Source organism: Alternaria dauci, chromosome 7, assembly GCF_042100115.1.
Source record: "Alternaria dauci strain A2016 chromosome 7, whole genome shotgun sequence".
Lineage (NCBI taxonomy): Eukaryota > Fungi > Ascomycota > Dothideomycetes > Pleosporales > Pleosporaceae > Alternaria > Alternaria dauci.
This window is the reverse complement of record NC_091278.1, coordinates 1,960,079-1,987,031: the sequence shown is the minus strand read 5'-3', so window position 1 is coordinate 1,987,031 and position 26,953 is coordinate 1,960,079. Positions and strand designations below refer to the sequence as shown.

At 53.4% G+C, this 26,953-nt stretch overlaps 10 protein-coding genes across 10 annotated transcripts; 5 read left to right on the top strand and 5 right to left on the bottom strand.

Annotated features, from left to right (window-relative positions):
• Positions 1-69: 69 nt before the first annotated feature.
• ACET3X_007781 (uncharacterized protein) lies at positions 70-1,437 on the bottom strand (the record flags this gene model as incomplete). Its single annotated transcript, XM_069453965.1, has 3 exons — positions 70-994; positions 1,207-1,336; positions 1,394-1,437. 3 exons carry the CDS (start codon positions 1,435-1,437, stop codon positions 329-331), a joined length of 840 nt encoding a protein of 279 aa, XP_069304944.1. The 3' UTR covers positions 70-328.
• A 1,425-nt stretch (positions 1,438-2,862) lies between these two features.
• On the top strand, positions 2,863-4,531 carry ACET3X_007780 (uncharacterized protein; the record flags this gene model as incomplete). Its single annotated transcript, XM_069453964.1, has 4 exons — positions 2,863-2,907; positions 2,979-3,418; positions 3,607-3,901; positions 3,950-4,531. The coding sequence occupies 4 exons, from the start codon at positions 2,863-2,865 to the stop codon at positions 4,529-4,531; spliced, it is 1,362 nt and encodes a 453-aa protein (XP_069304943.1).
• Positions 4,532-4,664: 133 nt separating this feature from the next.
• On the bottom strand, positions 4,665-6,731 carry ACET3X_007779 (uncharacterized protein; the record flags this gene model as incomplete). The annotated part of the gene is made up of 1 exon (XM_069453962.1): positions 4,665-6,731. One exon carries the CDS (start codon positions 6,729-6,731, stop codon positions 4,665-4,667), a length of 2,067 nt encoding a protein of 688 aa, XP_069304942.1.
• Positions 6,732-7,853: 1,122 nt separating this feature from the next.
• Positions 7,854-8,803, bottom strand: ACET3X_007778 (uncharacterized protein; the record flags this gene model as incomplete). The annotated part of the gene is made up of 2 exons (XM_069453961.1): positions 7,854-7,892; positions 7,943-8,803. The coding sequence occupies 2 exons, from the start codon at positions 8,801-8,803 to the stop codon at positions 7,854-7,856; spliced, it is 900 nt and encodes a 299-aa protein (XP_069304941.1).
• A 1,298-nt stretch (positions 8,804-10,101) lies between these two features.
• On the bottom strand, positions 10,102-11,941 carry ACET3X_007777 (uncharacterized protein; the record flags this gene model as incomplete). The annotated part of the gene is made up of 2 exons (XM_069453960.1): positions 10,102-11,594; positions 11,647-11,941. The coding sequence occupies 2 exons, from the start codon at positions 11,939-11,941 to the stop codon at positions 10,102-10,104; spliced, it is 1,788 nt and encodes a 595-aa protein (XP_069304940.1).
• Positions 11,942-12,434: 493 nt separating this feature from the next.
• ACET3X_007776 (uncharacterized protein) lies at positions 12,435-15,986 on the top strand (the record flags this gene model as incomplete). The annotated part of the gene is made up of 11 exons (XM_069453959.1): positions 12,435-12,522; positions 12,584-12,690; positions 12,744-12,916; positions 12,966-13,365; positions 13,416-13,745; positions 14,278-14,376; positions 14,435-14,742; positions 14,812-14,900; positions 14,969-15,276; positions 15,354-15,621; positions 15,793-15,986. 11 exons carry the CDS (start codon positions 12,435-12,437, stop codon positions 15,984-15,986), a joined length of 2,364 nt encoding a protein of 787 aa, XP_069304939.1.
• A 562-nt stretch (positions 15,987-16,548) lies between these two features.
• On the bottom strand, positions 16,549-17,246 carry ACET3X_007775 (uncharacterized protein; the record flags this gene model as incomplete). Its single annotated transcript, XM_069453958.1, has 3 exons — positions 16,549-16,740; positions 16,891-17,006; positions 17,063-17,246. The coding sequence occupies 3 exons, from the start codon at positions 17,244-17,246 to the stop codon at positions 16,549-16,551; spliced, it is 492 nt and encodes a 163-aa protein (XP_069304938.1).
• A 1,127-nt stretch (positions 17,247-18,373) lies between these two features.
• ACET3X_007774 (uncharacterized protein) lies at positions 18,374-20,505 on the top strand (the record flags this gene model as incomplete). Its single annotated transcript, XM_069453957.1, has 6 exons — positions 18,374-18,441; positions 18,494-18,566; positions 18,619-18,762; positions 18,816-19,703; positions 19,752-19,941; positions 19,988-20,505. 6 exons carry the CDS (start codon positions 18,374-18,376, stop codon positions 20,503-20,505), a joined length of 1,881 nt encoding a protein of 626 aa, XP_069304937.1.
• A 900-nt stretch (positions 20,506-21,405) lies between these two features.
• Positions 21,406-23,676, top strand: ACET3X_007773 (uncharacterized protein; the record flags this gene model as incomplete). The annotated part of the gene is made up of 4 exons (XM_069453956.1): positions 21,406-21,483; positions 21,531-21,587; positions 21,638-22,946; positions 22,997-23,676. 4 exons carry the CDS (start codon positions 21,406-21,408, stop codon positions 23,674-23,676), a joined length of 2,124 nt encoding a protein of 707 aa, XP_069304936.1.
• A 759-nt stretch (positions 23,677-24,435) lies between these two features.
• ACET3X_007772 (uncharacterized protein) lies at positions 24,436-26,121 on the top strand (the record flags this gene model as incomplete). The annotated part of the gene is made up of 4 exons (XM_069453955.1): positions 24,436-24,517; positions 24,567-25,107; positions 25,156-26,042; positions 26,090-26,121. 4 exons carry the CDS (start codon positions 24,436-24,438, stop codon positions 26,119-26,121), a joined length of 1,542 nt encoding a protein of 513 aa, XP_069304935.1.
• Between the last annotated feature and the right edge of the window lie 832 nt (positions 26,122-26,953).

Sequence of the window (26,953 nt, the reverse complement as noted above, 5' to 3'; positions counted from 1 at the left end):
GTGAGAGTCAAAGCTTTGTTCACACGTATACCCTATCTAGGACATCCTGATAGACACATCAAACTTCTTGTTACTAGATTAACTTCCGTATGCGACCCGTAGTGACGCCCTCGTTATATTTCGTCTCTGCAGCGCATGCTAGCCTGAACAAACGCCCAGCATCCTCATGCCGGGAATGTGCCGTAAAGGTAGACACTTGCCATATTCTGCCAGTATCGTAAATAAAGCATGACGAGGACCTCTAAGACACCTTCCTAGCACACTGGTACAGCTCAGAAAACAGTGACTCCACCATATAAAACAAAGCCTCTTTCGTAGTGCATGTGCATCAACCAGTAGTCTTGATCCAACCCAGATCTTTCGCGCGTATGGTGAGTAAGTTCACTGCCAGGCCGTTGAACTCGTGGAGCAGCGCCTCAACTGCTGGTGAGTTGAGCATATCCATATGAGCTGCAATAGTCTCGGTGACGATATCTCTGAGTCCTTTATCGTTCTCGGGTGTGGTAGAGAAGGCGTAGTGAGCAGCTGGGGCAAACTGCACACTGTCCCAGTGCTCGGCGCATACAAAAGAGAATTTGCTCCGGGCGAGTTGCTTCAGTCCGGGCACGTCGTACTTGTCGCCAATTTCGTACATTTTAGCGCTGAGCAGGAGTTGTAACGGGTTGGACGTTGACAGTGATTCCGTGCGAAGTACCCAGCTAGGGCAGCACTCCTGGCATATAAAGTTGACACAAGCTTCGCCGCATGTTTCCTTGCGACACTCGTGATGATGGCAGATCTTATAGTCATTCGGGCAGCCTGTGACGCATGTGTGTGGAAAGGCGTATGAAAAATCTTCTCTCTTCTGACACTCTACCTCTGGTGGAGCTGAACCACAATCAAGCGTCATGTCAGCTAGCTTGATATCGTATTCGCCTTCGTACAGGTATTGCACAAGTAGCTTTACGATCACGGGGTCGTCCTCTGAGAGATCGGCTTTGGCAGTTGCGGCTTCCTGCTAGGCGCGTTAGCTTGTCTCAACCCATTGCGCGCGTGAAGGGGCTATCTGTTTCTCTAGCCTGTTGCCTCATGTCGAGAAGGTACCCTGAAGGTAGACACTTGCTATGTTCTGTGACTATCGTAGAAAAGCGTATAGCAGGTATCCTTCTAATACGAGGTTACAGTTTTAGAGAAGACAGGCACCTTTATGGGCTATGTATGACGTACTTGGCTAACAGCGAACCTCTCCGCGCCCTTGAGGAACCCCGATCGAGTGCAAACCACATTCTTGTGGACTTTGTACGTGTCAGTTCCACAGGTGATGACAAAGTCGGAGTAATCGCCAGATTCAAGTAAGCTGCGATAGTGTTAGTCTTTTGGGCAAGCGCTTGATTGATGCATATGATCGAGTCACCTCTTGAGTGTGTCCAGGAGCTCGGCGCGCGCTTGGTAAGCCATGTTGTTGTTGAACGAAAATTGATATCTCACTGGCTTTGGTGGGTAGGTGTTGATTTGTCAGAAAGTATATGGACAGAAGATCAAATAGACAAAAGTAAAGCAAAGAATCCAAGCTTGAATGAGATGAGAGGTGGAGATGAAGAAAACCTACTTTAAGGCACCTCATATGTGCCACATCTACCTGTGCTATCGTAAGGCCTATTGAATACTTTTACGCTTTCATTCTCTCGGATTTGTATCGAGAGAAGCGAACTTCTCCGTATCATGTTAGCGCGCGCGTTGCTATGCTGCCCAGCTCGCCCTAAAAAGACTCGTACTGCTCTGCCATGCTTTGAGAACCGCCGATGCATGTGCTCCGTGCAGGTAGGTGACGGAAACTACTTTTAACGTGCTGATGTCTGCAGTTTCGTGTTTCTGCTATGTTTGTCGTTCTGTGGACGGAAGGCTGGAAGGGTCGATGATACCGATGGCGCTACCTAGCGCCACCGTGTCATGTGCGCTTCCCTCCCTTTCTCAGGGTCGCGCTGACTTCCCCTATGCGTCGCGATACGGTCCGCAGGTTGGCGCCGGATGCTCAATCACCCAGCGACACGGCAGGACGCCTTGTTTTCACATTGTCCTGCAAGGCTGAGTGTCCGCAAGGCTTGTACCGCGAGGATTGGGGCGAGCTAAGACCAATGCCTACTACACGCGATGCACAGCTTGTAGGACCACCACTCCAGCGACGCCGATATCACCCACGACCACCGCGATGTGGAAACTCATCCACAAATCCAAGCGGATCTGCTTCCTTGGCTGTAGTCCTTAAACTGGTGGCCTTGTATGTTGCGCCACTCGATCGGCAACATTGTGCGATAGCCAGTATGCAGTAAACTTTGAAACTGGCCCCCAATTCGAGGGGGCGGTGCTGCAGCCAGCACAAAACCAATCTCGTCATTTACGCCCGGTTTGCCCACACTTTACTGGGCCAAGGGTGGCGTACAGTCTTCCACATACATCCGTCGTGTTCCTGCTTTCCTCGTTGCCGACGGCCTTTACTTGTATTGCATCCACCACCGGGCGTGTGATGGTTCGCGATAGTTGCGTGGTTACTTTTCCGCTCTCACGATGATACCGAAGCTTTCTGAATTCTCATCCACTTCTAGCACAGTGCCCTCACATTTTACGACGTTCTTTCTAGAACCGCATCGACAAGCGGCCAAGGACATTCGTAGGAAGTGGCGGCGCTGTGCTCTTTGTATACTCCTCGCAGCATGGCTTACACTCTTGTTGTTTGTCATTATTGACCTATTATCACCTAGTTTCAGAGCCGGTTCTACAGATGGGCTGGCCTGTTTACCCGATGATTCCTTTGCGCTGGACCCCTCGAAGTTTCGATTCTTCAGTAGCTCTGGCTTTTTCCAGATTACATTGGGATTTGGGAAGATGAGCTTCACGCAGGTGAAAGCTATAGACATTGCCTGGGATATCGTGAGTTATGGCACACTTTAACCCGTCTTGACCGTGTTTTCAGACGTTTCAGGATGCTAATTCTTGCAAAGCTAGTCGGGCGCGGTGGTCAAGCTCTCGTTGCCTACATATCGTGGCGCGTCTTTGCCCAGTACGTTACGACTTCGATGGAAGTCACCCCTGTCACGTTTGGGACATATCGAACAATTTTCCTACCAAACGGCGGCCTGTTTATCTCGACCCTGTGTCTAATCCGTGATTTCGTAACACGTCACCGACTGCACTCGAAGATAGCCATGGTCTTCATGGTCTACACCATGGCTTTCACCTTCGCGTACCCGACCGTCGCTAGTGCAATGACGGGTTACAGTGCGAACGTTGACGCGTTTGTCAATACAACAGGTGGCGAGTACGTCCCTTTGAGTGCATTCAGCTTCGCATACTATGTCATCCATGACGGTTGGCGGATTGGTTTAGAAGGTGATCATATTGCAACAGACAAGGATCCCGAAAAGAGCAATTATGAGAGTAGGTGAACTAGGCGTAACATTAAATAGCTTTATCTGGTCTGACTCGCCTTGCACAGATCTAAGAACATATGAACCAGTGGTTTCATCAACCTTCTGGCTTGACGGGAGATTTTCTTCGTGCCATTACATACGGACCGACGATTTTAACACTACAACCTGCCAATTGCAACGCAATATGTCGAGATGTAAGCCACGATAAGCAGTATGAAATGGCTATCGCTGATGCCCACGCAGATGCTGCAGAGTACGGCTTCAACAGAGGAGACATGATAAATTCCACTTTTGGAGGGATATCTCTACCACCCCCTACACTTAACATCTCAGCGCCCTCTCTTATAAGAGACACGAGTAATTCAGAGAAGTTTTCTTACGAAGACCTATTGTTCAGAGTCACCTATGACCCATCGGAATTGCTATGGGCATACGACAATCAGACGTATCGTTTCAATTACCTGCAAGACAATGGGAAGTGTCAGGCTGCGCTGGTATGTGTGCATTCATTCGATTCTTGATTCTATGGCTGAATATTATAGGACTACAAATGGGGATTCTCTTACATCCAACTATTCATTACGGCAATCCTCCATATGGTTTGGACTCTTGGACTCTTCACTATGTGGATCAGAGCCCAAATGGTCATGAAGAAACGAGGGCGAGGCAAAGAAGAGGTGGCAGGAGAACACAAAGCTGTCTTTGAACTTGCAGCTGTAATGCGGGAGCAAATTAACGAGCTTACAAAAGAAGAAGGCGAAGATGTGTCTGCATTGACTGAAGCAAACCTGCGACGACGTATTACAAAAGACCTACGTGGAGGATCCATCTCGTACACCACTCCAATACTTCCCAACGGGGAGAGCGGCGAGAAATGGAATGCTAAAGCTTGGATCAAGAGTCACAAGCTGACCATTATTGCAATGGTCCTATGCGTTGTGGCGATGACGATCGATGCGGCTATTAATATACCGCGTGGTGCCGTCATCCCCGTCCCGCTACCCCTTGAGTTGGTCGCCGCTCTGTACCTTGGGTCAACCAGGGCAAGTCGCATCGTTTTGTTCGTCTGGATTGTCATCGTTGTCACACTCCCGACACAACTTGGCGAACTTGCAACACTCTAGATTAAAATAAATTCATCAAGGTTCTAGTTGCTTGAATGGACCCTTCATCATTGATTCTGCTAGGTTCTATGATACAGCCAACATCAAGTTGTCAGGATACGCGATTCCTTCGCTCTATCAACCACCATGCGCCTCATGTCAAAATCCGCGGACTATCTACCCGCGCCGTCGCACTTCCGAAAACAGGCTCCAACCTCACACCGCCAAAACTCCAGCCATCAACAAAGACGCCCTCTTCAAACCTCTTATTGACGATGAATCCCAGCGCCCCATCCAATCCTACACTGACCTCGATATCCCCCTCAATCTCCACCCACCCTTTGCCCTTGAACTCTTCATACCGCTTCGACCCGACCCTCACCCTCACAGCATCTGGATGCAACAACACACTGCCCACATCCGGCGTAATCTTGACATCAACATACCGTTGCGAGAATGTGTTCGGATCGAAAGGTTTTCCCACACTAAAAACCAGATCCCGGGGCGGCGTATACGAACTACTGTGAAACGAAACAAGGAACTGGACTTTATATTTCCCTTGCGGAATCCCCGTCTTGATGGTCCGGAGACACACATTATCAGCCTTGATGCACTGATACACGGCCGCTTCCTCGCGTCGTCCATCGTGATCCAGATCCTCGGCAACAGGGTAAACTCTCTTCAGCCTCCCCGTCTCGTTATCAATCGCAAGACCGCTCTCCCCGCTCGGCGACAAATCGCGATATTGCGACATCTTTGGTAGATCCTCGAGATGCGGGCTTACACCCAGCGGCATCCCCGTCTTGAAATCCACCTGTACGAGTTGAAACGAAGAGTCCATTAGCCCACGACCCGTCATGCCGAGCCGGAAGTGACTAGCACTGATTTCGAATTTTGGCGGCAGCGCCGAGAGTTTTGCCATGCGTTGCCCAAAGTCCTTGGCTGACCGGATTTGCTCGCCGTCGTTCATGTAGAGTTCTGTCAGGGACGCCATTTCATCCTCCTTCATCCATTGTTCCAGACTGACGTCTGCGAGGCCGCGGTCGACGTCGAAGCGGAAGTATTTCGTGTCGCTGTTGTTGTACATGCGCTTCATTTCGTTGTCGACGCGTGCTGTCGATGTGGCCATTCCGGTGAGGGCGCTCGCAATGGAAATATCTGTGCCGAGACCAAAAGGCAGCCAGGAGGCCATTGTCTTTACGCTTGGTATCGATTGTAGACCTGTGCCTACGGAAACTATGACCCCGATTGAACGGCCTTCCCAGAGGGCTTTTGCCGCGTAGTCGACTTCTGCACAGGGGTTGTTGAAGCCTACGCCGCCGTCCAAGTAGGTGACTTTGGGAGTGCCGAATTGCATTTCTTCGAAAAAGGTTGGTGCTGCAGAGGTGGCGCGGAGGGCCTCCCAGATACGCGTCGTTCGGTCGTTGGGGTCGTAGGTGGAGAGGATTCTGGGGAGGCCTAGAGCGTTCTTGAGAGAGGTGAGGACAAAGCCGCGGCAGCCCTTTGCATCTGCTTTTCGGTGGACGGATTGTCGCTGGTGCAGTTTCCAGGTTGCGCTTCGCATTGGTTTTCTAAAACCGAATGGACTGTCGCTGTACAGTGTTGACGGAGCTATGGCGCTATCTGTGCTGTTGGGGGGCCCGGAGGCTAGAGAGTATTCTGAATTCTTCAGTGTCGCTACTGGGCTCTCTGTGATGAATGGTGCCCGTGCTGCGTCTGCCCAGATACTGTCTCTGGGTAGGTCGTTCGCATCGTCCACTTCTTCGAACAGTGCTTCGTCCCACATGAGCTCGTTTGGATCGAAACCTAGATCTTTGAGCGCAGTCTTGATGGCATTTGCGAGGACGGTTCCTGAAAAGCGACTGGCTCCCGTTGGGATCTTCATGCCGAAAGCGTTAATCGATCTGTCGTGCTTGAATATCTGCTCGGCCAGTTTACTGTACACCGCGATACAGTCTTTGCAGTTTAGTCGTAACCGTGAAAGCATGATAGCTATGATTCCGCCAGTTGATGTTCCGCCAATAAGATCAAAGTAGTCGCATGGTTTGAGCGGTTCGTGGTCGTTCATTGCTCTCCTTCCTAGTCTCTTCTCTTCCAAAGCTATGTTCTCCATCAGATTCTCGAGTACCAGTAGCGACGACAGTCCTCGTACACCTCCTCCGTCGAGCGATAGCAGGCGCAACGGCGCATTTGGGTTTCTTTCGGGGTTCGAAAAGTCCATGGTTGCGAGATGCCCAAATGGGCGGATGGCGAGTTCGGGTAGGCCCCAGGTGTCGATTAGAAGTATACGTATGCGTTCGAGTGGATCGTAGGATGTTTGCTTGCGAATGTAGGTTGTATTGAGGGTGCAACCGAATTAAATTTCTAAAAACCACCTCCGACTCATAAACATCAACTGTCACGAGGCGGCCTCTAGACGGATGCGTATTCCAGTGGCAACGGCGCGAGATGAGTCAGGTGCACAAGTCGTACGCAGACTGGAAAGGTTGCCTACAAGGCTGCGCTACGGACCAAATTCTATAGGTCGTATGGAACAAATGACGTGCCAGACAAGGCGGAATCTCGAGATGCCACCGAAACCTAGGAGCAGGGGCCAGGTTCCTATAAGTCCTGTGCAATACCCCACACATGCTACAGAACTATGTGCTGTACGGCGTCAATGCGTACATGAAGATACTCGAGGCGTATGGGTTTGGGGGGCCATATTACGCGCCTGCTTACCTTGTGTGGCTAGGTCAGGCCCACCTTTACACATAAAACGGCTACGCGCTGCGCCACTACGGCTATGCGGCGCAGAGCGTCTGGATATAGCACAAACAATGTACGCTCGTACATTTCGACCCCAAGTGCCGATAACAGCGTGGACTAGAACGAGTGCAATCAGCTAGCGAGACAGGCATCATGTGGTAGGTGGCAGCGGGAAAAGTAGGCAGCCAAGGCTGTAATGTGTCAGAAGTGTCAGCCAATCGCTAGCGCAGCATGATGGGGCTGATCGGCTGCGCTGTGACTTTCGCAGGTCAGCTGCCAGGCCGGGGTGATGTAAGCTCTGCATGAACGAATGCCGCGCTGAGGCTCCGCAGCAACGACATGTGCGCCCCTCGATCGCTCTGAGACGTCGATGAATATGTCTTGGAAATGCAAACCAGGGCTGCAAGGCCCTGTGCTCTATTAGATTACATGTGTGTACCCATATGCTCAATGCAAGCGACCGTGTGAAGCAGATCGATTACCCCAATGCATTCAAATGCGCCCGAATATTCAAACCCTGGGTATTATAATCAGATGCCCGGTGACGCCATGGATGCCTTCATGTTCAAGTCGTTATAGTCGTTAGTCGTGGTCGTTAAAGTCGCTCAGCAGAGAATAGTCCGCCGGTCATTAACTAGACGGGTCAGTGGGCGAAGCGGGCAGTAGCGCGCGACAATGACTTACGGATAGTTTGTTGCGGTACTCTTCCCAGTGTTGGTCGTATTCCTTTTGCAGCATTGCATCCGACTCCTTGGCTCGGAGAGTGCGCAGCGTCTCCATGCGGGGGCTGTCCTTCCTCCTCAACTTTTGTCTAGGTACATAGATCGGCGAAGGCGAAGGCTTGATAGTCCAATGAGAGGGCGCGAAATAACTTAGCGAGCGTGCGTGTGTTGTTGGCGAACTGGGTGGTGACGTGGCGGGTGTTGAGGGGCTCGATGCACGAAAAGAGGCCGAGTCGGAGAAGACAGATGGCGATGGCGATGAGGCTACTGAGCTGCTGCCGTTGGAGATGACAGGTGACAGGACCATTGGCGATACGGGTTCCGCAGGCGTGAAGCGGGTAGGACCGGGGCGTCGCACACTGCCCTTGCCAGAAAGGGGCGATGGCCGTTTGATGTCGACGACACGAACGCCTGGGTACCTTTGTGGCGTGGTGAAGGGCGCCCTGCTGGAGTTGCTTTTAGGGTTGGGAGTCGTCTTTGTGTTGGGTTCCTTGCGTGGCAGCGCTGGTGACGTGGGCTCCTTGGGGGTGGTGTGGGTCGGTGCCGAGGGTGGCGCGTCCTCTCTGCGCGAGAGCGGTGATGGCTTTCTTTCGGCGGCGACAGCACGGCGCACTTTGGAGGGGAGCGTGTTCCTCCTGCCGAATAACGGAGTGGGACTCTTGACAATGTCGTCGGCGTTGAATTGAAAGGGTTCGGATGGCCGGGCGGGGAGCGATGGCCGGGTGGATCGAGAGGGAAGCGAGTTGCTTCTGTTGAAGAGCGGCTTGGGGACCAGTTCAGTCTGCCCTCCAAAGTGGAACATGGCCGGTCCTTTCGTCTCCATGTCCGACTTGTGTGCTGGCGTTGTGGGGAGTGATTTGTTGTACTGTTTGACGACGCGGTTTGGATGGCGTCGCGGAACTGGAGGTGTTTCGCATAGCGTTAACGTCTCTTGCAGCAAGACGTCGAGGTCCTCGGCCATCTTTCTTTTCATACTAGACGCGATCGAGTGGCAGTCGGTGTCGCAGCCCCGGCGGTGCGAAGCGAAGATGGAGATGTCGGTCGATGGGCGTAGTCAAGCGAGACGGGTGTCTAATCTCGACACGAAGCGGAGGGTTCCATGGGAATATTAAGCAGGAAGGGTGGGATCACCCGCCTCCTCTACTAAAATCATTAGTCGGTCAAGTCCTTGTTTACAGGCGGAACAGGCGAGCCAGCGCTAGACGTCATTGGACAAGCCGCTGGGCGCTGCAAGTTGCGGTAAGTCTGGCTGGACGCGATCGAAGGTTTGCCAGCGTGGCTAGGACCCAGAACCCTGCATCCTCATTTCAAATGCCCCACGGGACGGGCGATCACGCGCAAGTCCCAACAGCTTTCCTCAGGTGAGGACATGCAAGTAAGTCGAGATGCGCAGGAGAGTGGATTGGCGCCGGCGGGCTGATGGAGCGGTGGAGTTGGGATGAGTGGGATGAGTGAGCATTGCCTTCTGTCGTACCTGACCAAACTCGTCATCGTCCCAAGACGGGCAAGTCGGGCGCTAGGAACCAGGCCCGCCAACGCCTTCCCTAGGGGGGGTGGAAGGGGGGGGGGGGGGGGTACCTCGAGATCGAGATTCTTGGTAGCCGACCGTCTTCAATGTCAGGGGTCATGTCATACTACATGCATCGCTCTGTAATGACGGAGGGCAGCGAGGTGGGAATCGAGTCGAGTTGGGGTCATCTCTATGAGCTCCTTCGGCTTCTGTCAGAGTGTCGGAGCATCATGTCACGTAGTGTCACCACACTGTGCTTGAAGCACAAGCTGATAGGTCTCCATCATGCAAGCTTCAGCATAGCAAGGGTATTATCATGGTGCTGCGGTCTCAGCTCCTCAGCGACGCTGTTCTCCAACCCGAAGACGGTGTGTAAACTGATATCCTCATGCATGCAATGACTGCGTCTCGAAACTATACTATTCTGCCGCCCTACCTACCGCCGTATTACAATCCTTTATTCTTCAAAAACCATCAACGTAGTACAGATACGACTACAAGTAGCATGCCTTTCGCCTTCCAGATGCAACATAAAACGCAAAAAGCTTGGTATCATCAGTGAATATGCACATAGAAAAAGCACCCTCTGCACGTGGTCCGTCTCGGGTCCATCAGTCGACTTCGCCAGAAAACGTCTGTCGACGTAGCGCCGGAGTTCCCATGTTGTTGAGCGGGATGCCAAAGTCGTCTTCTTCAGCCCAGTCAGCTTCGTCATCTGACTCCCACGCGCATGGGATCTTCTCGGCGCGCCGCACACGGTACGTGTTGAAGCCGAAGCCATTCGAGATGCTGGTCGCAATGCGAAGCATGACCGAAACCAAGTGTGCGGGTGGCCCTAGAACAAGCTCGCATGTCTTGCGTACCAGGGCGTTTGTAAAGTCCTTGCCAGGGCTGTGCTTTGGTGGACAGAACAGGTTTTGGGCTGGAGGCATAGGAGAAAAGGCGCGCCTCTGCGAGGCCCCTGTCAGCTTCCTCATGCGGATCGCGTCAGGTGGTGTGGGGATGTCTATGCTCGCACGCCCAAGACTATCATCGTCGGAATCGCTTACAAGCGGTGGTGTAGATGGCGCAGAAGAAGGTCGCACATCGATTGAGGGAGCCGTGGACGAGTAGTATGGCACTGTAGGCGTGACAGGTGCAGATGGATCGGTACGTTCGGTGGACGGACCGCGAACGGTAACCTCTGATATCTGGCGTCGATGTGTTGACCGTCCCCTCGGCTCGTCTTCCTGCGTAGAAAACATGTTTGCCCACGGGTTCGTGGCTTCCGCATCCGCATCGAGAAACTCCGGAGAAGGACTTGAGGGCGTAGCAGTATCTAGAGAGTAGAACGAGTCTGCGCTCGAGGCTAGACTGAGGGCGTCTGAAATTTGACGTTCAAGGATGGGCTTATCGGCTTCGCTGGACTGCTTTGCTGGTGGAGAGAGAGGAGACTCGACTATGCGCTCCATGGCAGACACGGATTCTCTTCTGGGCAATTTGATGGGCGCAGTTACCGAGCGCAGCCCTTGAAACATGCTGACTCGCTCCCCCACGGACAGGCGACGCGGGGCCGCTTTCGACGTGAGGGGTCTGGGTATAGACGCTGCGAAAGGGGCCTCGGGTGCTGCGGATACTATTTCGCTGCTGTCGGTACAGACGCTCGACCGGTCGTCGTCGTCGTATGAAGAGGTAGTGCCGGTCTCTGAGCGGTCGGTGCCAGACGTAGAAGGCCTCGCGCCATGCTGCTGTGGTACCCAGGTCTTATCCATGACCCACTTCTTTGCCTGTCCCGAAGGCTTCCTTTTGATTGTCTTGCGCGGAGGGCTCTTTGGGCGCTCAAGCTCTGCGACGACTTCAAAGCCCCGCGCAAACGGGCACTGTGTCCTCTCGTACTGCATCACCTGCGCCAACACCGACTTGAAACGCGCAATGTTGACCTTGTCCTCGTCGGTCTCGTAGGGGAGCTCGATGCGATAGTACGAGTCCTGCCGTATGCGTAGCACGAAGACGGACTGGTTGTCGACAAGCCATATCTGGGATCTGGGGAAGATTGTGTGCAGGAGGTTGCCGCTGTTGAGGAAGGAGACGTTGGAGGCTGTCACGCGATAGACGCGGAGAGCGCCTGTGATGTGTTAGACAAGACGGCAGCCTGGGTGGCACGCGAGATGACATACCAACTGCGAGCGTGCGCTCTGTGGGCGTCTTCCACGGTATCGGATGCGACGTGTCACCTGAACGGGGAGGCGAAAGCCGCCGAGCGGGTCCGGCTGTGGTAAAGGAGAAGATCTTGGAGTTTGAGCACACAAACAGCGTCTCTATGCCATCCGTCGTGTTCCTCGACGCGGGCACCGACTCGGTCCTCCGCGTCGCGCGTGCGGGGAGCGTGAAGCTGCGCCGCGAGTTGCTGGGGTTGAGGGCGGACGGCGCGTGCTCAGGATGCGCATGCTGGGACGGTGTCGACATGGCCATAGCAGGCGTGCTATATGGACATTGCTGTCCGAGCGAGTTCAGGGCGAGGGCTCCTGAGAGAAGACAGCGGCCGGCGCTTGCAGACGCGTGTAATTACAAATGTTGCTTTTGGGGGTGAGCGGATGAAGCCGCAACAAGTCCCTTGCTTGCTTCTGACGCGCTTTGGCCACTCACTGGGACAGTCGAGTTTCACCTGATCAAGCGCATCGTCTGAACCCCGCGCGCATTCAGATGCCCTTTATGCAACCTTGTGGAATGTGGGATGATGCTGCGCTCTGGTGGAAATAGCGTCGTCGTCGCGGCATGCGCTACCAGCAGCGCGTTCTTTGTTTGCGACGCGCTGCACCTCGACGGGTCCGTCGACTGCTAGCACGACGTCATGGCTCCGCCAGTTCGCAGGCGTTCGCACAAGTCCTCTACGTGGAGTCAGGCTCTAGCTTTGCTGGCCTGATTGCAACACCAAGCAGCCTGGCACTCCCCTCGCCCTGCAAACATGGACAAAATCGACCTGTCCCAGTTCGATGTATCCAACTTCGACCCCAACGCCATCCTGCGGGGAGCCCAGCTGACTTTGGTCGGTGGTAAGTAGTGCTGCCCACCATGCTATCGTCATGACAGCTTCGTGCTAACACACCCGCACAGTCAATCGGGCTCTCCAGAACCCGGGCCTCTTCACTTCGGACCACTATCGCCAGGCTGCTCTTGCTGTAGCTGCAGGCATCGCTATCCGTGTCATCGTCGCCATACCCGTACGCTCCGTCTCCTCGACCAAGCCAGCAAATACGGCCGCTAACATACCCAGATTCAAGGCGTAAGGGTGCTGCTATGGATACTCTCCCTCTTCGTCAACATGAACCATACCAGCATGGACGAAAGCGTCGTGAACGGCCTCCACTTCCTCGAGCATACCGTACTCCAGGTGCCCTTCTTCCTCATGACGATGATGCGCTACGTCACTCCTACTCTGGATCGAATGTGAGAACAGCTGTGCTCATCCCCAGCCCCGGCTAACAACAAGCTTCAGGTTCATGGACTCCCTACGTTGGGTGGACGAGACCTACGTGCAGAAGCACAAGACCGAAGACCCCAACAACCTGCGCGCCATGTACTACCCCAATCTCGAGAAATACCCCGAGCACGCACCCAAAGTTGACAAGGAGAAGAAGCCAATCAAGCAGGCTGTCATGATATACGCAACTAAGCAGGCGAGGAAGGCTGCCATTTCCTTGGCAGTATTGGCCTTGTCGTACGTTCCATACGTGGGACGTCTCGTGCTACCCGCCGCCAGTTTCTATACATTCAGAAAGTCGGTGGGAACGCAACCAGCAGCAGCCATCTTCGCAGGGTCACTGCTCTTTCCCCGCAGATATTTGGTCAGCTTTCTGCAGGCCTACTTCTCGTCACGAACGCTTATGCGCGAGCTGGTATGTGTCCTGACGGCAGACTTCGTAGCCTCACTTCTAACCTCAGACAGCTTGAGCCTTATTTCACGCGCGTTCGATACAACAAAGAGCAGAAGAAACTATGGTTCAAGGATCGCGCTGGCGTGCTCTTCGGTTTCGGCCTAGGCTTTTACATCTTCGTCAAGATACCCCTCGTAGGCGTCCTCATCTACGGCCTCGCCGAAGCGTCGACGGCATACCTCATTACCAAAATCACAGAGCCCCCGCTCCCACCGACCGAAGCTGAAAAGTTCAAGGAAGAGTCGTTGCGCTGGAAGAACAAGCACGAGTTCCTAAATCTGCCATGGCAGCACATGGACGAGTACAATCTCGCAATGCACAAGCCAAAGTTCCAATCCGAGGTACGGCAAACACCACGAAAGACGTTTAGCTAGCTTGCGATGACGTCGAAAATTCAACGACTAGCTCCACGCGAGCGGAGGCCTCCCGTTCAACATGACGATAACACGTCCTCGTACCTTGGAAATAGTCCGCAGCTAGCATGTGCGCCGTCGGCAATCATGTGTATCTGGCTGTCACGCTTTCTGGCCGCTGTACGATGATGGTACTATTATGATTATACCCCGCAGTGGGGTTAACGCTTCCTATTGTGGTAGGTAGCTTACAGCTTCATCCGACGATACGTAACGTAACAGCCGCGTATCGTCGAGCTTATCATCTGCCTTGTAGCAATAGTTGGTGGACATGGCATTCGGCCTTGTCTTCGGCACGAATCCTTATATCCGAGATAACAATTGACAGGCTGAGGTTACTCTTTCCCCGCGTCTGTTGTCTTCATATGCGTGATGTTCCCCTCTATCGCGACTGGACGCGTTTCTCACTGTTCTCTGATTTACATAGCATACCCCCTCCTTCGTTCTTCTCAATTCCCAGTTCAGTGTACCCCGTATCCTCAACATGGGTAAAGAAGGTCTCCGCTACGCAGCGAAAGTGTCACTGGACAAGCCAGCATCAGAGCAAGAGTGCTTACACGTATGTTGGATCATTGCGCAGGCTATAGGCTACTCTAATATGTGTTCTCGTTGTTTAGAACCGCTGGCACCCCGAGAACCCCTCATACGCCACTATCAAACCCGGCGAAGCTGTCAAGATTGAGTGCGTAGACTGGACTGGTGGTCAAATCGGCAACAATGACTCCGCAGACGACGTGCGGGATGTCGACCTTACCAAGATTCATTATCTGACCGGGCCTTTCGATATTGAAACTGCAGAGCCGGGCGATGTTCTCGTCGTTGACATCCAAGATGTACAGCCGTTGGAGGATCAGCCTTGGGGATTCACAGGTGTATTTGCAAAAGAGAATGGAGGTGGATTCTTGGATGAAATCTATCCTGAGGCGTAAGTGCTTTGGTCGAGGATAGTGAGAGACGTAGTGATCAACGAGGAAGTCAGCTAATATACCGACAGGGCAAAGGCTATCTGGGATTTCGAAGGCATCTTCTGCAGCTCCCGCCATATCCCTGGCGTGAGATTCGCGGGCCTTATTCACCCCGGCAGTAAGCCATCCTCCCTCTGAACAAAAACGCCGAATATAGTGCTGACCTCGTCCCTCTCTTTTGTCCAGTTCTAGGCTGCGCGCCCTCCCCCGAAGTCCTCGAAACCTGGAACACCCGTGAAGCCGAACTCATCTCTACCCACACCCACCTGAACCGCGACGTTGCCAAACCTCCCGAGCCCCAAAATGCACACGCCGGTTCGGCAGCAGGATCCCTGAAAGAGAAGATTGCCAAAGAAGGCGCGCGCACTATCCCAGGCCGTCCTGAACATGGAGGTAACTGTGATATCAAGAACTTGTCGAGGGGATCCAAGGTTTTCTTGCCAGTACATGTCAAGGGTGCAAAGTTTAGTGTCGGAGATTTACATTTCAGTCAGGTATGTTTTTGTCGTCTCATCCCAAGCAAGTCTATACGTGGCCATACAGACTAACATTCATCTTCCCCACCTGTTAGGGTGACGGCGAGATATCCTTTTGCGGCGCAATCGAAATGGCTGGCGTCATAACAATCAAGTTCAGCGTCATGAAAGGCGGCATGAAGCAACTCGACATGAAGAGTCCCATCTACATCCCAGGCCCTGTAGAACCACAGTTTGGTCCTGGGCGGTACATTTACTTCGAGGGCTTCAGTGTGGATGAACACGGGAAACAGCATTATCTCGATGCGACGGTTGCATATCGGCAAACTTGTTTGAGGGTGATTGAGTATCTGAGACGATTCGGTCAGTTTGCAGTTCTTCTTTCTCCTTCTTCTTCACATGTCCCGCGCTCGCATCTGCCTATTCTAGATTCCTTGGCCTTTTGGTTTTTTGGTTTGAGGACTTTAGGGGTCGAGGTTTCACCAGATTTCTTTTCTTCTTCATTCCAAACCTCGTTTACTGACAACATTACAGGGTACAGCGATTACCAAATCTACCTCCTGCTGTCTTGTGCCCCAGTTCAAGGCCATGTAGCTGGTATTGTCGATATCCCGAACGCGTGCACGACGATAGGTTTGCCGATGGACATCTTCGACTTCGACATTAGTCCGCACGTCCCAGCTGAGAAGCGCGATCTCGGATCTTGCGCGTTTGCTGCTAAGAAGTAAGCGGTGGTCTGTGTGTGCGCAGAACGTGTAAAGGGTCTTTGGGGATCGGATCGGGGGTTGGCGCAACGTGGCTGAAGCTTAGCGGTGGTTGTGCTATTTCAATCAGCATCTCCTAGTAGACAAACAACGTCGATTTACCTTTTCCAAGGCGTTCAAAAGGCTTGTAGAACTAATGTCTCTGTACCAGGAGTAGCGTTGGCCGCGCTTCGAGAGTCCCATCAAACATCCCGACAAATCCGTCGTGTTTCTTCTTTTACCCAAGGCATAGAGATGAAACCTGCAAATTTCAAAAGAAGTCAGAATTGCCTGAATGATTTGTAGGCACTATTGGCGACTGCAACGGGACTTGAGTAGTGTGTAGTAAAGGCCAATCGTACAATGGTCATCCACCGACAGTGATTCGGCATGCACAGAGTTGACGAGCGATTTCATGCATAGAGATGTATTGTATTGGTCTGTGTTGAGGCGGTGGGTTTTCACCATCCTTCACGGCGATCGAGGTCTATTTGGCGGACTCGAGATGCACGTTTATTCCTCTCTTGCGCAGCCTGTCAAGAACTCTTTACAGAACCTTGTCTGCTGCAGAAACATTCAAGCCTGTGTTATCAGACTCAACATGTGCTGCTTTGACGGTACCGTTTTCAATCACAAGAGCATATCGCTTCGAACGATCGCCTCCGAAAATGGAAGCGCCGTCGAAAGAGAGATCAAGCGCCTTTGTGAAGCCAAGGCTGGGGTCGCCCAGGAAGCGAATCTATCAATGTCAACACGGCAATGGCTGGAGGGCGAACAAGGTAATACTCACGCCGCTGGAGCCGGAAGGATCGAGCATCTTGCCCCATGCTTTCATGCTGCATGTCATCAGTTGAGGACATGGTGGATACCGGGAAGCGCTAGCTTACACAAAAGGGTCGTTTACTGAGACAACAAACACCTTGCCGGCATCTTTCAACTTGGGAGAGTTGATGTAGCCGGGGATATGGTTCTCCGAGCATGAGGGCGAGAAAGCAGCCGGAACACCTTTGACAGCAGTCAGACGCATGCTTGCCAGATGAGTCACACCAGACGGTAATTACCGATGATGAGACCTTTGCCGGTCAACTCGTTTACGAGGTTGACCTTGTTGCCTGGAGAACCCTCAACGAGTTCAACGTCAGGCAGCCTGTCTCCAACCTTGACGAATGCAGGTGCAGAGGCATGAAATAGACGCCGACTGGCGACGGGACGCGCTAGGGGCAGGTGACGGGCGGTAGCGAACATGGTGCCTGCAGGAGAAAGGTGTGTAGAGTATGTCGGGCGTGGTGGTGGGTGTAGAGCACGTGTGCACTTGATGGTGACGAGCGTCTGAGGTGGTGGGGGCACGACGTGTTTTGCCGGTGTCATTGCTCTCGGAAGACGGCAGGCGCACCCACCAGCTCCCTTCGCCTTTCGCAGCACGTGTGCATGTGCCCTACCAAAGTATGCAACATGGGGGGAGCCTGCACGTCCGCAGTACAGTACCTCGCACCCTCGATCCAGCAATATTGCCAGATGTGCATTCGCATGCTCGTGTCCATAATTAGCTGTTGTATGTCCAGACTAGTCTTGCCTGGCAGCAGCAAATTGCGGATAATGATGTTAACCTACCGACCCACACCAGCATTAGCGCGAGCTATTCGGTGCGATGCTGATCGTGCCTCAAGCCGGTGATGTTTCGTCAACGGCGTAATCAGTGGAGACATGGGCGAGCGAAGGACCATGGGCGGAAGAACCATCGAAACTGGGCTGCACACAGTACGCTGGGAAAAGCAATGTCAATCAGCGCCAAGGGAGAGAGAGAGAGAGAGAGGGTGTGTGCGGCGAAGGCTTCACCCACGACTCAGGCGCCTTTCACCCCCGTGTCCCGTGTCCTGTCAATTCCACCCCCCCCCTGCCTCGTCTCCCTCGGCACGACGCCCGCTAGCGCACTGCCAACTGCATTCCTCTCAAGCCCAATGTTAACCTGCTTTAGGCCCGTTTAGCTCCCAAGTGCCCGCGCAAAAGCCACGAGCCAATGTGCCCATGTTCTCCCTGTCTCTTACACTTGAAGGTCCAGATCTCGTCCATCCCTCTCCGTCCGCCTGCAAGAAGGCGCATCCGTTTTGGGAAAATTTCGTCATCGCTCCTCCAACACCGATCGTCCCCGGCTCAGCAAAACTTTAAAGCGCATACCATACAACGCGCTGCCGGAACCTCGCGCGCCGTCTCCCGTAGTTTCGATCGCAGTCGCTGCCAGGTGCTCAAGACTGTGACTGCGAACTCACTATCGCATTTCGACATCGACCAGACGCATCCCGTGCAGTCGCGCCTCAACACGGGCTACCAACCACGGCTTCTACGCCCACGACAGTCGTCAATTCTCCTGCATCATGGATCCCAGTCAAGCCGGAGGGGGAGGGTCCAACAACTCCAGCGATTTTGTGCGCAAGCTGTACAAGTAGGTCGACGCGCCCATGCGCGACGTGACCGTGTGCTAAAACAGGCTCTAGGATGTTGGAAAACCCGAGCGATGAGAGTGTTGTGCGATGGGGGAACGATGGCGACAGCTTCGTTGTCCTAGAAGTATGCGCCTGGTGTGCCTATCTATCCGTTGCACCTGCTAACAAACGGACAGAACGAGAAGTTCACAAAACACATACTCCCCAAGCACTTCAAACACAGCAACTTTGCTAGTTTCGTCCGCCAGCTGAACAAGTACGATTTCCACAAAGTCCGTCACAACAACGAAGAGAACGGCCAGTCGCCCTATGGGCCCGGAGTATGCGGCATTCCTGCATGTCTTTGCGAATACAGTAGCTAATGAACCAATAGGCCTGGGAGTTCAAGCACCCCGATTTCAAGATGAACAACAAAGATGCGCTCGACAACATCCGCCGAAAGGCTCCTGCGCCGCGAAAACCAAACCAAGCCGCCACTGAAGAGTTTGCACCCTCGCAACAGATGGATATGGTCAGTGGTCAGCTGATGGCCACACAAGCTCAACTGCATGCGCTGGAGAGCCGTTATAGTGAACTGAGCATTCATCATTCAATGCTTCTGCAGGAGGTCATTGGGCTACAAAAAACAGTTGTCAACCACGAGCATGTCATGCAACAGATCATGACTTTCCTACATGGTGTCGACGCGACACAGAGGAGGAATAGCAAACTCGTCTTCCCCAACGGTGCCAACTCGCAAAACGGCAATATGGAACCTCCTTCCAACACCGACGACGACAACCCGGCTTCACCTTTGCAGCACGCTTCCAAGCTTCTCAGCGAGACGAACGCAGACGCCATGCTGAACCCCCGAAATTTGGAGCAAATGAATGAGATCACCATGCGCATGAACGGCACATTGACAACACCACCGCCGGATTTCGCGCGAGCAGCCACTCGCCCGACCAGCCGCGGCCCGCCATCTGCGACCTCTACCAATTCGATGCGCCTGGAAAACCTTGATAACCTCGTTTATCCCGTCGGCTCCAACAACGGCATCGACCCCATGTACAGCGAGCACATCAACAACATCCCCTATGCCGCTCCGCCCAAAGCCGCTGAGGTCAGCGAGCCCAGGATACCAGAACCGAGAAAGAAAAGCACCATCCCAGACCCAGGGTGGATCAGACCTCCCCAGATCTTGCTGGTTGAAGATGATCCCACCTGTCGTCGCATCGGAAGCAAGTTCTTGTACGCTTTCCACTGCTCCATTGACAGCGCTGTAAGTCATCTTCCCGTACTATGTAGACTCTATACTGACTGAAATCAGCTCGACGGTTTGGAGGCGGTTAACAAAATGAATGCTGGCTCCAAGTATGATCTGGTTCTGATGGACATCATCATGCCGAACCTCGACGGTGTGTCAGCTTGCCATTTGATTCGACAGTTCGATACTACTCCTATTGTTGCAATGACTTCCAATATCCGAAGTGACGACATCTCAATGTATTTCCAACATGGTAAGATTGGCTCATCCCTGCGTTCAACAAGTGCTAATTATCCTAGGCATGAACGACGTTCTTCCTAAGCCCTTTACCAAGGAAGGCCTATTGCACATGCTAGAAAAGCACCTCGTGCATCTCAAAAAGCCAGTAGCTCAACCCGACGGATCGATGGTGGCACCCCAACCTGTGCAAATTGCGCGTCAGTTGGTCCTCAAGGAAGAGGACTCCCCAGCCAAGTCCCCCCAGACGGTCAGCAATTGGAACTCGCCAAACCAAATGCCGGGCGTTTCTCCGGTCGGTACCACAGTTCCGGATGATTTCGCACAGGCAATGCGCGGCCAGCCAGTGCAGCACCCGAATTCCTATGGCGTGAATCCCATGCATGGGAATATGGGATACAACACGTCACCACACATGCAGATGCAACCACAGCACCAAGGGCAATTACCGCCAGGTCACCGTCGTCAAGTTTCTGAGATATCTGGGGGGGATGATTTGAACAACCCATCCAAGCGTCAACAGATGTACCCACCACAGATGCAGCAGCAGATGGGAGGAATGCAACCGCGCCCACGTTGAAATCTCACATAGCGAGGCGGTGAAGAGGGGATTTTCATGTTAATAATTCGAAAACGGGGGTACAGCCACAGGCTTCCTGCTGACAGGCACGGAGCACGTAATTGCATTGCTGGACAGAGACGTCTCGCCATGTTCGAGCCGATAGTCGTGGTCGGCCCTTGTATCTACGGGAGATTAAGTACAAGGATTGGACAGCTCGGGAAGCTGTCTATGAGGGAGGGTATCTAGGACCTTTGGGGTCTCCGGCGTTCCAAGGTCATATATTGTGCCAGGTCCGGGTTGGACGTTTGCTAGAAAATACCCTACATGTTAGATAAACAATGAACCAATTCTTTTCTCGGCAACGAAGAAGTTTTACATCTGAAACACTTCACCGTAATCACACGGCCTGCATCGCTCGTCTCTTGAATGTACACTGACGAGCGGGCCAAAAGCTAGCGAAGTTTCAATTGTCCTGAATATTCCAAGACAACTACCAGTCCATGCAAAATTTTCCGTACGGTCAGGCTCTCGGCTTTGCAGCCCCGTGCTCACCAGGTGTCCCCACGTGAAAGTGTCGTCGCAATAAGCATTCCCGAGTAGATGTCCTCCCTGGTGGTCCAGACCTTGATAGCCAGCCCAGAAGGCCGCGCACGAGCACGTTCGAGAATCATGCGCCCTGTTGCAGCGGCTTACCCGCAGAGCCACCCCGCTAAAGGATCTGAGACGTGACGGGACCCGAAGATCTGGGTTTGCGTGGTGGTCCCTGGTCCGCAGGCTTGTGACTCAGCGGTGGTGGTGGTAGGTTGGTGGAAGCTTTTTTGGGAGTCGTAGCCCAAACCCCCCACCACCACTTGTACGAATCTAGCATTCCAACCGCCCCTCCACCTTTTGCGCAACACACCACCAAAAAGACGAAACATGCCGCCAAAAGGCAAGAAGGGCCAGGACAAGGGCAAGTTGGGCGAGGAAGAGCGCGACGAGCCGCTGCAGGCCGTGGTGGGTTGCGCAATGTTACTTGGCCGCGGACGGTGCTAACGTTGTAGATTCTCGCGGATCCCTTTGAGACACGCTTCAATCCCTTCACCCTCGAGCACCCAAGAGTACGCATGTCTCTCCCAGCTACTGCCAGCTGCACGCTGACACTTGCTAGTGTCTTCTGCCCCTCGCGAATACCCCGCTCATCGAATACACGTTCGAGTTCCTTGCCAACGCCGGCGTCGAGGAAGTCTTTGTTTACTGCGGCGCACACAGGGAACAGGTGGAAGCGTACATAAAAGCTTCGCGATGGAGCTCCAAGTCGTCACCCTTCTCGCGACTGGAGCTCATCCAGTCGACGTCACACTCGATTGGTGACGCGATGCGAGACCTGGACAGCCGGGGTCTGCTGGTGGGCGACTTCCTCTTGGTGTACGGCGATGTGGTCAGCAATCTGCCCCTGGAGTCTGCGCTTGCAGCGCATAGGGCGAGGCGGGCAAAGGACAAGAATGCCATCATGACCATGGTGCTTCGGGAAGCGGGCGCGACGCATCGGACCAAGGCCCAGGGAACAAGCCCAGTCTTTGTGATTGACCCGCAGAAAGACAGATGCTTGCACTTTGAACAAATGCCGAACCGCGACCAGACGCACTACCTCTCCATCGACCCCGAGCTGCTTTCCACCCACCAGGAGATCGAAGTACGCCAGGACCTGATCGACTGCGGTATCGACATCTGCACACCCGACGTACTTGCGTTATGGAGCGACAACTTCGATTTCCAGGCGCCTCGCAAGGGCTTCCTACACAGCGTACTCAAAGACTACGAGCTCAACGGCAAGACATTCCACACGCACATCATCTCAGACCACTACGCGGCACGAGTACGAAACCTCCACGCCTACGACTCGGTTAGCAAGGACATTGTGTCGCGCTGGGCGTACCCGTTGTGTCCGGACAGCAACCTTGTCCAGGGACAGTCATACCGGTTGCAAAAGGGCAACACGTACAAAGAGGAGGGTGTTATACTCGCACGCGATTGCATCATTGGGCCAAAGACAGTCATCGGACGGGGCACCAGCATAGGCGACAAGAGCATTATTACCAACAGTATTATCGGAAGGCATTGTCAAATTGGTCGCAATGTTAAAATCGACGGCGCATACATTTGGGACTATGCCAGCATAGCCGATGGCAGCACAGTCACCAAGGCAGTCATCGCGAACGAAGTGGCCATAGGTCGCAGGTGCACCATCGAAGCTGGTGCTTTGATATCGTATGGGGTCAGCATCAGCGAAGGCATGACGATACGAGGAGATCACAGAATCACAAGAGCAAAGCGGAGACGTGAACAAGGCGAGGAGATTGTCCGGGGCGATGCAGATCCTGCGATAGTTGGCGAGAAAGGCGACGGCTTTGAGTTTCACGATTCTGACGAGGATGATGAGGACGAGCTTGTCGATGGTCTCGCTACCCGAGGTCCCAGTAAGTCCAAGACCACCGACTCCCATGGGGGTGTGTGCTAACATGATTAGTGTACAACTTCTCGAACGAGTCGATATCCACAATCAACTCAGATTCGGACGCAGACATGATGGGTATGGAGCGCCATGACAGATCAGCGACAAGTAGTTTCTTATCCGTTGGCTCGGCAGACAGCCAACATGCGGCAAACTTTGATCACGACGCTTCTGCCAGTATCTACGATTCGCTTGTCGAAGGCCACGAATCTGCAAACATCCAGCTTGAGCTGACGGCACTTCGTATGAGCACAAACGCTTCCGACCACCAGGTCAGACGTGCCGTTGTCTCCTCCTTTGTCAAGCGCGTCACGCAACTCACAAAGTCGGGCGAGGCAATCAAGAGTGCCGTCGCGCAGGTCTTTGGGCAACACAAGGAGCTCATCGATCGGTCCATCTTTGACAAGAGCGCTGAGAGCAAGACGGATCAGATTGACTTTATGCTGCTGCTCCAAGCAGACTTGTGCAACAAGGAGAACGGCGATGCGATCTTGCTGAGCGCGTCGACTAAACTGGTTGAACTAGACTCGATAGAAGAGGACGGTATGATTCAGTGGTGGGAGGACGAGAAGAGCACGGAGAACGCGGACATGGAGAAGGTCAGGCAGAAGACGAAGAGCTTGATTGACTTTTTGCAGATGGAAAGTGAGGACGAGAGCGAGGAAGAGAGCGAGGAAGAGAGCGACGAGGATTAGTGGTCGCTACAACGAAGCAAGAAGATGAATAAGAGCTTCTATTACATGCAGGTGCTGGAGCCCACGATGCTTTGTGGAAAAAAAGCAACGCTAGCATGAGTTGAAGAAAGTCCATGTCGCTGGCCGGTTTCATCTGCTGGGCATTGGCCAGAACACTGTAGAGGCGACGGACGGCCGACTGTTGTCCGCAGCATACGTTTGTGCTTACGGAGCGGGCAAGCTGTCGCAAGGCAGCGACTGTGGTGTGCATCAACGCATTCACAGTACCCATGCGAGTGATTGTACTAAGGCCAAAGTGGCGTTGGGTGAGGCGGCAGAGGGAAATGTGGAGAGGACGGCCAAGTTCCGGGCGCGCCCCTGGGCTGTTGCCTCCCAAAGGCGCTCGGGCCACCCGATGAGTGCCCGCATAGGACCATCCATCGACTTGGTGCACGCCAGACTTCGCAACTCTTGTGACTCCCTCCCTTCTGTTCAGCTGACCAATACCCTTGCTTTCTCCCACACCTGTACCGCCACTCTGCACGCGCGCCTCAGGCCTTATCGCCCGTTTGCACACACGCTCTCTTCCGCCGCAGCCTGTCGAGCTAGCGTTCCGTCATCAGGCGGGACATCTCCATCATCACGCCTCCAACTACCCTTCGCAAGCGGAAGGCCGACGAGGCAGACAATTACCTCAGCCCCGCAGAGGAGCCCCCCCATAAGAAGACAAACTCCCCAGCTGTCAGCCTCCCGGTCACACCCGCAACCCACGCCGACGCAATGGACTCGGACGACGACTTCAACAGCTCCATGAGCGGCGATGGCTTTGACGACCAGGACAGCGACTTGGGCCTCGAAGAAGGTGCGCATCCCCCCAGCTACGACTGCAGCCGCACACTAACATGCAACAGACTCCGACTTTGACATGGACCAAGACGACGTGGGCTTCGAGACGCAAGACAAGGACATCAAGCCCACCAAGCAGGCCTTTGAAGTAGACTTCAAAGTCTTTGACCCTGCCCAGATCCAAGCACAGCAGGACAAGCAGATCGACGAGGTTGCGAGCATCCTTGGCCAACCACCAGAGGCCGCCGCCATCCTCCTCCGCCACCTGCGATGGAACAAGGAACGCTTGATCGACCAGTACATGGAGAAGACGGACGAGGTCCTCGAGACGGCAGGACTGGGCCACGACTCCACCGCCAATCCGCCCAAGATTGAGAAGATACCAGGCTTCGTCTGCGACATCTGCTGCGACGATGACAAGGACATGCGGACGTTTGCCATGAAGTGCGGGCACAGGTTCTGCTTGGACTGCTACAGGCAATACCTCGGCACCAAGATTCAGGACGAGGGAGAGGCTGCCCGAATACGCTGCCCCGGAGAGGGCTGCACCCGGATAGTCGATTCGAAATCGCTAGACCTTCTCGTTACAGCAGACCTCCAAGACAGGTACGTCGATGCCGCTCTACCTTCCCCAAAGCCTGCTAACACTCGTAGATATCACACCCTCCTCACACGGACCTACGTCGACGACAAAGAAAACCTCAAATGGTGCCCTGCGCCCGATTGCAAATACGCTGTCGAATGCCCGGTAAAGAGCAAGGATCTCACAAAGGTCGTGCCCACGGTGCACTGCGAGTGCGGACACGACTTCTGCTTTGGATGCACGCTCAACAACCACCAGCCCGCACCCTGCGCTCTAGTGAAGAAATGGGTCAAGAAGTGCGAGGACGACTCGGAGACGGCCAACTGGATATCGGCCAACACAAAAGAATGCCCAAACTGCAACTCCACCATTGAGAAGAATGGAGGGTGCAACCACATGACATGCAGAAAGTGTCGCAACGAGTTTTGCTGGATGTGCATGGGCAAGTGGTCAGAGCACGGCACGAGCTGGTACAACTGCAATCGCTTTGAGGAAAAGAGCGGATCGGAAGCCCGCGATGCGCAGGCCAAGTCCCGGCAATCGCTCGAACGATATCTCCATTACTACAATCGCTTTGCCAACCACGAACAATCGGCCAAGCTAGACAAAGACCTCTACCTCAAGACCGAGAAGAAGATGCAGCAACTACAAAACTCGTCGGGCATGTCATGGATTGAGGTGCAATTCCTGGACCAGGCTTCACATGCACTTCAGCAGTGTCGACAGGTACTCAAGTGGACCTACGCCTTTGCCTACTACCTTGCGCGAAACAACCTCACGGAGATCTTCGAGGATAACCAAAAGGACCTGGAAATGGCCGTCGAGAACCTCAGCGAGATGTTTGAGAAGCCAATCGATCAGCTCAAGGACCTCAAGGTTGATATCCTTGATAAAACCTCATACTGCACCAAGAGAAGGATCATCGTCCTCAACGACACTGCGGAGAATCTGAAGCTCGGTTAGTTGTCTTTTCTGCCCTCACTGAACTGCTGCTAACATCGACAGGCACCTGGAAGTTCAACGTAGACTTGGTGTAGGGCACCAACCTCAGGCATTTCGTCACCCCTGATGGCCCTCAAATCGCCACCCACGATGACAGTGCACGACCGCCTCCTTGCAGTCGTTGTCACCGGACCCTGACGCCTGATGAAGTGGTCTGTATGCACGTAGACAACACAAGGAGGCAATATTATTGATAACAATTGGTTGGCCTGCGCACGAAAGACAAGAGTTGGCAAAGAATATGACGTTTCACGCTGTTTTATGTTGCATGGATGGTACGCACAGGCGCTTTTTGATGAGGGTATGGCATTTTTTGGCAATGGCGTTCATGTTATCAGTCTGTTGGCACTCAGCGGTTCAGCGGCTAGGTTTAGCGGAATCTGTTTTTCTTCGACTCCTCCTACTCTCACACAATTCGACGCAGACCTTGAGAAAGATATGGAATTAGACGTTCGATATTGACTATTGAGTTTTTTTTTTTTTGGAAATAGATGTTGTGATGGCATGTTGGAAAGGTAGGCAAGTGGGGGTTGTCCAAAATAAAGTGAGATTGCTAACTGATGTGCTCTCGCGTGGGTCAACAGTACTTCCAATATCTCGGCCAGACTCCTAACCCTCGAGAAATTGATATTACAGACTTGGGAGGAAGACACAAAGTTCCCAAAAAGATTAACGGCATTAATTTGGCCTTCCCCTTTTGTTCTGTGGGACAGTCGCAGAACCATGGTTCAGTAACCAAAGCATAATCGGTTCAATAAACGACGTTAGTCAGCGAGTATATCTTTTGCCTTTCTTCCGTTTCGATTTGAACACTCAGACACATACACATATTTCGCTTACAATCCGCCAGGAAGTTTCTCTACTCAC